A 13,393-nucleotide genomic window follows, 5' to 3' on the forward strand; every position below is an offset into this window, starting at 1 on the left:
ACAGAACGTGAACCATTTTGAGTGTTAATAGTAGCTATGCCAGAGTGAAAAGAGAGGCATTAAATACTTAGCCAACAAGATGTACAACGATCCTTACATTCAGCTCTCCTTGGCCAGAACTAGCTTGTCAAATGGTCTCACTTAACCACAAGGGGTATAGGAAATAAAATTCTATCGTGTGCCTAGGAAGATGGAAAGCTAGAAGTCTTTGATTTTATGGTTTTAATGACTATACCAGATGGTATATGCTGTCCCCTTAGAAAGGAAATGAGATCAAAGTCAGAGTCCCCTTGAAAGGGAACGAGATCAAAGCTAGATACCACAGGAAAGCAATCTGGAGAATTACAAAGAATTTCACTTTGTGTCAGATAATCCATTCTTTTTGACCTCTTCAGTTCACCTGGGACCTCTAAGGCCTTTTATTATAGGCATGAGCCTCTTTAACACATCCCAGGAAGCAGCTGTACTCTATCCGTAGGCTTCAACATAGAATTATAAAGTAATATAACTACATATTTCAGGAAATATAATCCAACATATACAGGCAATAAGAGCTATCCTTTTCAAAGGAATCAGTGTGGAAATTCAAACATTTTTTCTAGCATAGCTGCTACCTAAAAGATACTTAGAACTGGATTTTGGCATTGTTTTCAGACAGTGTGGCTCATTCCTTTGAATATCTTCCTTAATGGGAAGGCTTTACTGACAAAGTCTTATTGGTTACTTTAATATATCAGGCATCATACTAGATACTGGGTGTTTAAAAATGTGTAAGACACAATCTCTTGAGGAACCATTTCAGGTGAGAGTGGGAGATACCCAGTCCATAACAGCAATACCCTTAGTAATTGAAGATTTGAATTCTAGCTGTTAATGGAATTTTGAGTGAAGGAGTAAGAAAACCAATTAAGGGACTTCCCTGGTGGTCCATGGCTAAGACTCCATGCTCCTTCTAATGCAGGAGACCTGGGTTCAATCTCTGCTTGGGGAACTAGATCCCATATGCCACAACTAAGAGTTTATATGCCACAACTAAAGATCCCACATGCTGTAAGACCCAGCACAGCCAGGTAATTAAATAGTGAAAAAGAGAGCCAGTTAAGTCCATACATAATGGGCTTAACATACATAATCTGTTCATCTAATAAGAGCATGTTAGACACATGACTCATGAAACATGTAGAATTCTTATCAGATGGCTAGAAATAATTTGAAATAGGCAGAACTAGAAAAAGTAATAATTTAAAAAGCTGAGATACTTCAGTTTCTCCAGAACAAAAAACGGAGATAAGTATGATGAAACAGGGTAAAAGGGGAGTTTGAGGGGTAAAATATGTGGTTTAATATATATTGTCCGGGAACGAACCCAGAAGTTTTCAGCAGGAGATTCCACTGTGGTTTGCTGTGTTGTGAAGAAAGGCTGATTCTCCTGCCCTTGCCAAGCCTGGATAAAACACTCCCAACTAAACACCTCATTCTCATTGGGTTGACTCTATATGCTCACCTAGTATACGTCAGATAATTCAGACTTTTTCTTAGGTATCATGACACTAGAAACCTGGATGTGGTACTGCGGTTAGTACTGATAGAAAGGAATTTCTCCCATTATAATTTAGTTGATATTCTGGCTTATGCTTTACTTAGTGAGATATTCTGGTTTAGGCTTTACTTACATGGGCAACTCTGTGTCTGATCAACTTTGGAGGCTGTGATAAAATCATGTTCAGGCCTAAAAGAAAGTAGGTTAATCAGCATACCCTATTGTATTTCACTAACCACCTTTCTTTCTTTAGTGTCTTCATAGCTTAGTGATCACAGCATGGCTTATGGCCAGATGACTATGAGTTTGGAATCCTAGTTCTGACAACTAGTTAGCTGTGTAACCAAACATTTCTAAGCCTTGGTTTCGTCATATGTCACATGTCTCACAGGACTGTTCTGAAGATTAATGAAATGCACATGCAATATCTAGCCTTATGTTGTATACATGTTAACACCACTTTCTCTGTGCAGTTGCAATAGGGGTGATATCTCTGGGCAAGGCGAGCACAAAGAAATTATTCTTTGAAAGGCCATCAAGAAGCTCAGCTTTTACTGGGTAGGAGCACGTATGCATATCTAATTTGTTATGATATGATGCGATAATGACTCTGATAGTAACAAAATTCTATAGGAGTAAAAAGTAACTGCCATGTGTGGGTGGAGGGTGGGAAAGAGAATAAAGGAAGGTGCAGATAGAATTTAGCAGATGTTGTGTAGGTATATATTATGTTCTGGAGTGATTCTGTGGGATGAGTAGACAATGTAGGGAAGAGAGAATGGGGTTATGATAGGGAGAAAGACTAAGAATAGGTTGAGTCTAGCTCTGCAGAGCCTTTAATGCTACATAAATACATTTTTAGCAAGGGATTAACAGAATCAGATTTCAGTTCAAGATAGCAGAGTGGTGGACAAAAAGGGGGTGACTAGACGGATTTCAAAACTTGCTATAGCAATGGAAAAGAAGAGAGCGCCCCAAAACAAACCCTACTGTATATAGTCAAATGATTTTCAACAAGGTTGTCAAGACTACTAAATGGGGAAAGAAGTTTTTTCAACAAATATTAAAGTAAAAACTGGATGTCCACATTCAAGATAATGAAGGTGGACATATACCAAATGCCATGTATAAAAATTAGGTAAAAATAGATCAAAGACCTAAGTATAAGAGCTAAAACTATTAGAAGAAAACATAGAATGATTATGACATTGTATTTGCAATGATTTCTTGCATAGGCAACAAAAACATAGACAAAAGAAAAATAGATAAATTGGACTATTACAAAATTAGAAATCTTTGTGCCTCAAAGAACATAATTAACAGAGTGAAAAGGCACTCCATGGAATGGAAGAAACTGTTTGTAAATCAATTTGTATCTTATAAGGGTTATAAATATTTAGAATATACAAAAAACTCTTATAACTCAACAACAAAACAATTTGACTTTAAAATGGTCAAAAGACTTGATATTTCTCCAAAGATGTGCAGAAGGCCAACAAGCACATGAAAAGATACCTAACATCACTAATCATCAGGGAAATGCAAATCAGAACCGCAATGAGGACCACATCCCACTTGTTATGATGCTATTATCAAAAAGCAGGAACAACCAAAACAAGTGCTGGCCGAGACGTGGAGGAACTGGAAGCGTGTGTGCTATTGGAGGGGATGCACAGTGGTGTAGGCGCTATAAAAATGTCCTGGCGGTTCCTTAAAAAGTTAAAAACGATTGCCATATGATTCAGAAATTCCACTTCCAGGTATATATCCCAAATAATTGAAAGCAGGGTCTCAAAGAGATATTTGTACATCCACATTCATGGCAGCATCATGCACAATAGCAACCCAAATGTCCATCAGTAGAAAAATAAATAAAATGTGGTCTATACATATACAATAATATTATCCAGACTTTAAAAGGCAGGAAATTCTGATGCATGGTACCACATGGATGAATTTTGAAAGACATGTTAGGTAAAATAAACCAGGCCCAGAAAGACAAATACTGTAAGGTACCACTTACATGAGGTACATAGTCAAATTTATAAAGATGGAAAGAATTAATAGAGTGATGGTTGCCAGGGGCTGGGAGGAAGAGGGAATGAGGAGGTATTGTTTAATGGATATGAGTTTCAAGATGGGATATTGTGTAATGGATATAGAGTTTTGCAAGATGAAGAGTTCTGGAGTGGATAGTGGTGATGGATGTGCAACAACATGGATGTAGTGAATACCATTGAACTGTATGCTTGAAAATGATTAAGATGGTGTACAGTTAACCATTTTTTTTTTTAAGGCGAATGACTAGGAAAAATGAGATACTGATACTTAATAAATGATGAGGCCTAAACCAATCTAGACAGTGGGGATGAAAGACTGGAAATAAATGTACATCGTAGGAATTTTAGAGGAAGATTCTTCAGGATGTCACGGAGGGATGGGTAAAGTGAGAAGTCCAAAGGAATTCTGAAGTTTCCTACATTTGGCAGCTAGATGTATGTTGTTTCTGTTAACCACGGTATGGAATACAGGAGAAAGAGCAAGTGTGAAAAGCAGGGTGACAATGAGATCAAATATAGATGAGTTGATTTTGTGTTATCTGTGTCATGTCCTAAAATCAGAGTTTGAGGTCAAAAGAAAGATACAGCGTATATTTACTGATACTGGAATCACTGATGATAAGTAAGCCTGAGGTTTTCCAACTTCTAAAAGACTTATAACTAAGGGTTTTTTTTAATGCTATTTTAATGATCCAAATAGTCTCAAGTGAATAGTATGTGTGCCTATAATTATGATGCATAAGGTACTATTTTTAAAAATGCCATTGCTTTGTAAATAAATCTCTTCAAGCATGGCAACATGGAAATTACAGCAACAATAGATATACTTAATAGTGAAAAGATTGGGAACCACTACAGAGGTAATCCTGGAGTCTATATGAAGATAAGTAAGGAATACAACTTTTATTCCCAGTTCACATAAGGCATTGATCTCTTATAGCCAAAGATGGGCTATTCCACATTGTAAAAAAAAATTATTTTCCACTTATCTTTCATATAATAGGACTCTTAACTTACCTTAAGGATTTAGACATATTTTATGCCATCATAGCACCAGTTCCATATTGAAAAACATCAACACCAAAAGAAAGAATTGCAGTGAAAATCTTCTACCTGTGGAGGATACCTCATCACATGCTATAAGTCCTGAATAAATAAAAATAATGGATAAGATAAAATTAAGACTGCATATCTAGATACTAATCTTTAGCCAGGGTAATTGTAAGGCCAGTTTCCTTTCTAACTCCTATTTAAGGAATTAGAATCTTGTTGTAGTCTAATGTTTAAAAACATGTTTCGTATATTTTGTTGTCCGATTGCTTACTGCAGGAAGCTAAAGATAATCTCAGTTCTTTCCTCAAGTACAGAAGTGAAGTTAGTGTTTAATATTTTTAATTGATTCCAAAGCAATGAAACTATTTCTAATAAACTAGAATGCATTAACCTCTCATCTTGATATTATTCCATAGTGCTGCCAATGTTCTAATTAGTTTTAGAATATTGGTGGGAAAAATGCACTAGAATAATGTTCAAAGTAGTCAAGAAAATCAGTCTTATCAAGTTCTGAGGAATTCTATTTGAAGGCCAAAGAGAAGTGAGTTCCAACTGAAGTCTAAGTTTGGTGCCAATGAGTAAATTACTCGACTGATTTGGTACTGCTTTTCTCATCTGTAAAATGTGTTTGTGTGTGTGTTAGTCACTTAGTCGTGTCTGACTCTTGGCAACCCCATGGACTGTAGCCTGCCAGGCTCCTTTGTCCATGGAATTCTCCAGGCAAGAATACTAGAGTGGGTTGTCATTCTCTTCTCCAGAGGATCTTCCTGACCCAGGAATTGAATCTGGATCTCCTGCATTGCAGTCAGGTTCTTTACCATCTGAACTACCAGGGAAGCCCCAAATGGGCTATATCCTGATCTATATGAATGGAATCAAGTACATTAAATATATTTTTAACAGAATTACTATACATTCTATACTATAGCCAGCCTTTTCACTTAATTTACCAATATTAACATAGATTTCCAGGATAATTTTTATTGCCTGAATAGAATTTTTTTTTTAAGTCACTTCTATACTCAAAACAATTGAGACTTACTATAATGAAGTTACTCAGAAAAGCAATATTGAAAAAGGAGTTGTAAACATGTTTGGAGAACTGTAAGAATCACTAGAATGAGTACAAACCTTTCAAAGCCTTGCAGGCTCCTTTGTGATCCTGCCATGTAAATGTCTCATTAGCCTTTGGTCACCTAATGACCTTGCTGAGTTTTTCTTTCATCTCAGCACAAGATTTATTCCCAACTGGCTGTAAGCCTTAGGTCTCTCATTCACTACTGATTTCCACCACATTCTTTGATATCCATTACCATGACTATTAGGGCTCTTTTTAAAATTAAAGGACAAGGTATGGAGTTTGTACAGGGAGAATAGGGCACTCTTAGAAGTCCACTTAACAGTTAAAAAATTTTTTTAATTTCAAGAATGGACTACATACATCTGATAGTATATCCCACCATGCTTTTATTTAGTCATCCAAATGAGAACAAGCCAAATGATCTTCACGTGTATGGTCAGGGTAGAGAAAGTACAAATAGATATTAATTTTGCTACTACTACTCTGCGGATATAATGTTAAGGTGCAAAATTCTCTGCTACTGAATGTCCAAAGGATCCAGATCACCTTTTCTTTTAATCCTGCATTTAGCCAATTCATTACCCATTATACTACCAAGGACTGTTTTTGCTACAGTAACTCTTAAGTCTATATAAGCCCCACAAATACCTGAGAACTCTCGATATTTTCTACTCACCTCCATTTAGGTGAGCTTTTGCCTGCTCATGCCCTGAATGTTCGGTCTCCTGAATATCACTGGCTGAAAATGAAACGTAGGGCAGTTTTATAGTCCCTAAAAAGCTGACAGCTAGATATGGCATCTACATAAAACAAAAACCACAAAAAGTCAAGTCAAAGTTGAAGCTGCTAATCAGATTAGAGAAACTGCTCCATACTCAAAATATGGTATTCAGATTCAAAATCTATAATAAATTTTTAGTGAAAAATAATCCAAACAAATACTGAATACTGGGTGAGCAGTGTGGGAAGAATTCTTTTCTACTGCTAGGGAAGTAAACCGGCACAGTCATCTGGAGGGTGGTATGCCAAGAGCATGGAAAGTAGGCGTGCACCTCCCTAACAACTCGGGCTTCTCCGCTACGTACAGACCCTGGAGAAACTCTCACAGTCTGTTAACTGTTTTTGTTGTTGTTGTTATCTGTTGCTGTGTAACAAATCACTCTTAAGCTGTGTGGCTTAAAACAATACTAAACATTTATTATTCCACAGTTGCTGTGGGTCAGCAATTCCGGAGGGTATCAGGGTCTCTTGTGAAGCTGCAGTCCAAAAGCTGGCTGGGGCTCCTGTCATTTGTTTAACTGGAGCTGAAGGATCCTTTTAAGAAACTGCTGTCAAATGGGTCTCACGTTGGCATTAGTTGTTCGCTGTCCCAAAGGGCTGCTACGGTGTCCTCACAGTACAGTAGATGGCTTTACCAGAAGTAAGTGATCCGAGAGAACAAGGTGGAAACAGCAGGGTATTTATGACCTAGTCTGGGAATTCACACATCACTCTGCCATATTATGTTGGTCACACAGGTGAAACCTGATACAGCGTGGGAAGGGATTACTCAAGGGCACGAATCATTTAGGACTGTCTAGTTAACAGGCTCGCACACATGGGTCCACAAAAGGCACATATGACAACATTCACTGTAGTAGTATTTGCAGTGACAAGAATCGCAGGCAACTTGTGTGTTCATTCTGAGAGAAATCTTAAAGTAAAATGTGGTATATGCCTTGTGATGGAATACCGCATAGCAATCAAATGTAATGAACTGGATTTATGTCTTTTTTCAACTCAAAAGAAACAAAATTAGAAAAAAAGAATGAGATGTATAGCATAATGCAACTGATACAAGTTTAAAAACACTGTATATATTTATTTATTTCCACATTATATATTTTTAAAGATGTATGTGTTGCTAAATACATATAAAAAAGGCTGACTGGAAAGACATGTGGTTGCATATAGGAGAGAAGGAAATTGAAGAGGAGCTGAAGGAATAAGTAAGAGAATCAAACAAAAGAGGGGGCTTTGCAAGAAAAATGTGAACAGTGTCTCATGAATCAAGGAGAGGAATTATCTCAATTCTATGTAGTTGAGGTTTTAAAAAAATTTTGTTAAGGTAGAGTTGTAACGTGGTTCAAGTGGGCCTAAGAGACCTAATTGAGGCAAAATTCCTAATAGGTAAGGTTCTACTAGTTTCCTTGTGTTGTGTTTTTATGTCATATTCCTGTGGAAGAAAAATTTCAATTATCTTAAAATACCTCTCTTATCTCCTTGTTGGAATGAATTTGTCCCCGCCCCCACCCCCACCCTTTTCTTTTGTTGGCCTTGCTGTGCCGCATTTAGGATCTTAGTTCCTTGACCAGGGATCAAAGTCTAAACCACTTGGACCACCAGAGCAGTTCCTGGAATGAAATTCTCTAACAGAACACAAACTTTCATTTCTCAAATGCAAATAACCTTGAGAGATAGCCTGTAAATACAATTTATATAAAAGAGTAAGTCATTGACATCAGATTTCCTTGTTAAGGATGTGTTTCATGGGAGACTAAATGAACAGGATTTTAAATTTCTTGAAAAGGTATCGAAGTGGAGAGATGGAAAAGAGAAGGAGCACTGCTGCTGCTGCTGCCGTTAGTCGCTTCAGTCGTGTCCGACTCTGTGCGACCCTATAGACGGCAGCCCACCAGGCTCCCCCGTCCCTGGGATTCTCCAGGCAAGAACACTGGAGTGGGTTGTCATTTCCTTCTCCAATGCAGGAAAGTGAAAGTGAAGTCATGTCCAACTCTTAGCGACCCCATGGACTGCAGCCTACCAGGCTTCTCCGTCCATGGGATTTTCCAGGCAAGAGTACCGGAGTGGGGTGCCATTGCCTTCTACTAGAAGGAGCACAGAGGGTGCATTTAGGTACCGATGACAGATCAAATCCCTCATGATTTTGATTAAAACTAGTGCTTTTAACAAAGTTCCTTTTAGGATTGAAGTAAGAAAAAGAGATCACCTTCCATTTATGGTAATCTAGTTTATTTTTAGTTCAAGGTACACAGATAAATAAATTTTCAATTTTGTTTAATTTTCACCATGGTTAACAACTAAATAAATATATTAACTTACTCTCTAGGTGTTGTTTCAAACTGATGACTACTTTTGGGGTTTAGCAGTAGTGGATTGATTGGTTTATCCTTAGGATAAATCAAAATCTAAACTTGAGGGAAGGTCAGTTTTTTATCATTTATAGAGCAATCAGGACTAAAAATGGAGAAGGTTCAGGTTAAAGCCTAATTTATCTTAGTGAAAGACACGTATACTGTAACAATTTTTCCAGAGATCAATTGTGACCTTTTGGGGACCACAGCCACTACTTCTGGTATTATAGAACAGCTGTTTCTTCTGAGTAACAACAGAAGCTACCAGTCCAAAGTAGACAATATTTACCAAGCTTTCTTTTTTTTTTAGGGATATCTTATTTTTAAAAGAATATTATCACTCTTGAAAAATTCTTCTTTGTGTGAGTGTATTTTATTTTTCATTTGTCCCTCGGACATCAGACACGTTAATATCAAGCCCTTATATGCCATCTAATGTAAAGTAATATAAGCACATATGATCTTTAAGCATGTATGATCCCTTAGGCAAAATACTCCCATGAAGACAACTCCCCATGGAGCATCTTGACAGCCAATTCTATAAACACAAAAACCACATACTTAATTCACAGCCCCACCTTGTTCTCTGTTCCACATGGTATTTTTGATTGAGCACCAGCTCCTTAAGGCATCATTGTAATATTTGGTTAACAGTAACTGACATATTTACATAATAACAGCTGATTTTCATATAAGCCTTCACAAACAATCTAGGGAATTTTAGAAAATACTCTGTGGCTATGAAGCATTTTAAAGTTTAATATTTCTTCACAACTCTTCTGTTCTCCCTGCACTACTTATTAAAGGCCCTGTACTGAGGACATTATCTAAGGATCACTTCTCCGCTAGACTGTAAGCTCCATGAAAGCAGGGCCTATGCCTACCTTGTTCATTGATGATTCCTAAGACCCCAGTAAGGCATCAAATCATATTTCATAAACACTTGAACTTGTACCTCATGACTTATTAGATGAATTTATATGATCAATTTTTCTTGACAACTGGGTTGAACGTTTACAATAGAGACATTTCACCTATCAGAACAAGACCGTAAAAAATATTCTAACCTTTTCGTATGGAAAGTGTGAAATAAACAATACAACGTGGTCCAGAGAGGTCCAGAGACCAGTGAAAGTCACGTTACGTTAAGACCACCTTCCTCCACCCCACCCCGTGTTCTGCTGCTCCTTTATGATTCTGTAAAAAGCAGATTCAATTAACTAGTTGTTTTTTTTTTAATATTTCCAAGTTCATTAAGAAAAACTAAAAAAACTAGTTTGTAAAAGTTTTTATTGTATCCGTGCCACACATAGTAGTGAAAAATAACACTCCTAAAAAAAAGAATGCTACCTTTTCCACAACATTTTATTTTAAATAAAACTTCAAGTACTCTTACATAGGTACAAAAAAATTCTGATCTATTTGCCTCCAACAGGCCACCACAACACACAGTAGATAAAACACAGTGGTTACAAATGTCTTGTAAATTTATTTCTGAGGCAAGGCAAATGGGAGGGAAATGTTTCTATGAAAAAATACTGTGTGTGTAGGAAATTGTCACAATTTTATTCCACATGGATACAAATGATTATACTTTAATTTAGGCCCTGGTGGCTTAAAATTATATAACAAAATAGAAAAAATGGAAAACTAATATCCCCTACACCCTGTTTCAAAGGCAGGCACTACCAAGATCAAGGAGACGCCACAGTGTTGGTAGAGGATAATTACTGTACAAGCTGTATAGCTATAATTACCTTCAGACTAAAATAAAATGCTACAATCCTTCTAAGGCATAAACAATAATGTCTGCAAACAATATATACACATAATACATATTTAAAACAAGACTTAATATAAACAATAATGAACAGTATATACATGTCAATTTTTCTTCACTGTTTTGAAATACAATTTAACTACACAAGTGATGCAGCAACATATATATATATATATGTATATATATATAAATGTACTTGTAACTCTACAGTAAAGTTTATTTTTGGTGCTTTTATAGCACATCAGTGTAAACAGTTTAACTTGGCTTTGTTTTATATTTTAAAACATTCCTTGTTGTATTTTCAAGATTTAAAGCAATTTTTCTAGTTCTTCCTTTTCACAGAAAACGAAGATTCTGGATGTGGTTTAATCATAAATAATTCATAAAATTAAATACATTCACTAAAAAATAAACTACAAAGTAAAAAAATGAAAAATAGATATTTATTGAGAGGGAAAGAACCATTTCCCATGTTAGAGCTCTGGTGTTGAATATTCAGTGCGATTTGATATATTTTAATTGCTATTGCACTATAACACCCTTTCCTTTGAAAATTCTTTGGGTGTGCTTCCCTGTTCTACCTAAATTAGCTGATAAATCACACAAACCCATAACCAAGGGCCTTGGTTGTTGTAGGAGTGAAGCCTTTAAAAACGGTATCATTCTTCTGATACTTTTTTTTTCGTGATACTTATTTTAAGGGAAAAAAAGTCATTATGTATGTGCCTTGCACATGTGTGTAAATACAGTTCACATTGCTGGTCTCATTCATCCTTATTTAAAAGGGAAAAAAAGAAAAGATTATTATAACTTCAGCTCACTTTGAAAGTATCTGTCCACTTTTTTTCAAAATACTTTCTCATACTGTGGCCAGCTCTGCCTATATCAGAATCATCTTCATTAAATGTTTCACAGTTGTCAAAAACAAGCCTGACATCTAGAGCAAAAGTTTCAAGGTTTGGGTACCTGGAAGAAAACACACGATTAGAGATTGCTTTTGTAGGCTGGTTTCATTCTGCAGACAAAGAAAGAGGTAATAAAAGATAAAATGTAAAACTGAAAGCAAAAAGAAAAAAATAGGGTAACTGCTTTTAAACTGATATAAAACACATTATACCATCTTATAAATGGGACATTTAAAAAACTGCATGTATTCTGAATGTACAGAATTTAAAGGCAGGTTAAATGCAGAACAGACTTCTCTTGAAGATCATGATATATTTCAACAAACTAGCATTTTTCTTACACCAAATTCCTGTTCAACCTGTAACACAATTCTGTTACTGGATTCATTCCAATTGACTTATTAACTCTGACCAACCGTGTCACTTGTAGTGCCCTATTATTCACGTTCAAAAATATTTAGCTGCAGTAAAAAGAATATAAATGCTTCCTATGTACTACGAACATGACATCTGCCCTGTAGCTTTTACATAGATCCCAGGGTTGGTCCCTCTGTTTAAACCTTGCTCCTTTCCCATTTTTCTTCTCTCTTCAGATATACTCTTGCTCAAACACTAGAGTATGATGATCCAAAACAAGCAAAAAAAGCACGTGCTGTCTCTTTATTGGAGATAGCATTAGGAACCGCCTTTCAATGAAAAGCACTCAGTGCTTTCTTGGGTAGGATAATCCCAGTTCTCTTTCCCTGTAAGAATCCAGAGAAGAGAACTGAAAGGTGCATGAATATGCCTAAACTTATTAGTAAAGAAGGAGTAGTGCCTTTCAAGCCAAACCAAGCCAAAGCAATAGTATACTGCTGCTGCTGCTAAATCGCTTCAGTCGTGTCCTACTCTGTGCAAGCCCACCAGGCTTCCCAGTCCCTGGAATTCTCTAGGCAAGAACGCTGGAGTGGGTTGCCATTTCCTTCTCCAATGCATGAAAGTGAAAAAATAAAGTGAAGTTGCTCAGTTGTGTCCGACTCCTAGCGACCCCATGGACTGCAGCCTACCAGGACCTTCCGTCCATGGGATTTTCCAGGCAAGAGTACTGCAGTGGGGTGCCATGGCCTTCTCCAATAGTATACTGCTACTGCTGCTGCTAAGTCGCTGCAGTCGTGTCCGACTCCGTGCGACCCCATAGACGGCAGCCCACCAGGCTCCCCCGTCCCTGGGATTCTCCAGGCAAGAACACTGGAGTGGGTTGCCATTTCCTTCTCCAATGCAGGAAAGTGAAAAGTGAAAGTGAAGCCGCTCAGTCCTGTCTGACCCTCCAGCGACCCCATGGACTTCAGCCTTCCAGGCTCCTCCATCCATAGGACTTTCCAGGCAAGAGTACTGGAGTGGGGTGACATTGCCTTCTCCGAATAGTATACTAGTTGGATACTAAAATAATTTACCCATTAGAAATACATATGGAGCACACACTGAAACTCTGAGACCTGGTAAAAGTGGAATTATTTATTTGATGAAATACCTTGTACAGGCTTTTCACTTCTACCTTCTAATTAGTGCAACAATGAAAGAGAAAAATTTCTTTATCTGTAATGAGTTCACAGAGCTGTCAGCCCTATGTAACCTCATCTATTTTCCAGTTCTTCTAGGAATTATTATTTTTTAAATTGAGGTGAAATTCACATAACATCAAATTAACCATTTAAAGTAGATAATTAAGGTATTTAGCACACTCAAAACATTGTACTACCTAGGTCCCAGAACATTGTCATCACCCCAAAAGGAACCTCTTAATCCGTTAAGCATATACTCTATGCCTTCCTATCCCTAGCCCCTGGCAACCATCAACCCT

At 37.0% G+C, this 13,393-nt stretch overlaps 1 protein-coding gene across 12 annotated transcripts in view; it reads right to left on the reverse strand.

The window, feature by feature from the left end:
* Positions 1–10,141: 10,141 nt before the first annotated feature.
* Positions 10,142–13,393, reverse strand: part of BAZ2B (bromodomain adjacent to zinc finger domain 2B) — a 422,769-nt gene continuing 419,517 nt past the window's right edge. For all 12 annotated transcript variants that reach the window (XM_070357371.1, XM_070357382.1, XM_070357397.1 and 9 more), the window contains one exon: positions 10,142–11,614. In XM_070357371.1, coding sequence (XP_070213472.1) covers positions 11,461–11,614 — 154 coding nt within the window. In that variant the 3' untranslated portion in view covers positions 10,142–11,460. The remainder of the gene's footprint in view (positions 11,615–13,393) is intronic.

Source organism: Bos mutus, chromosome 2 (genome assembly GCF_027580195.1).
Source record: "Bos mutus isolate GX-2022 chromosome 2, NWIPB_WYAK_1.1, whole genome shotgun sequence".
Taxonomy (NCBI): Eukaryota; Metazoa; Chordata; class Mammalia; order Artiodactyla; family Bovidae; genus Bos; species Bos mutus.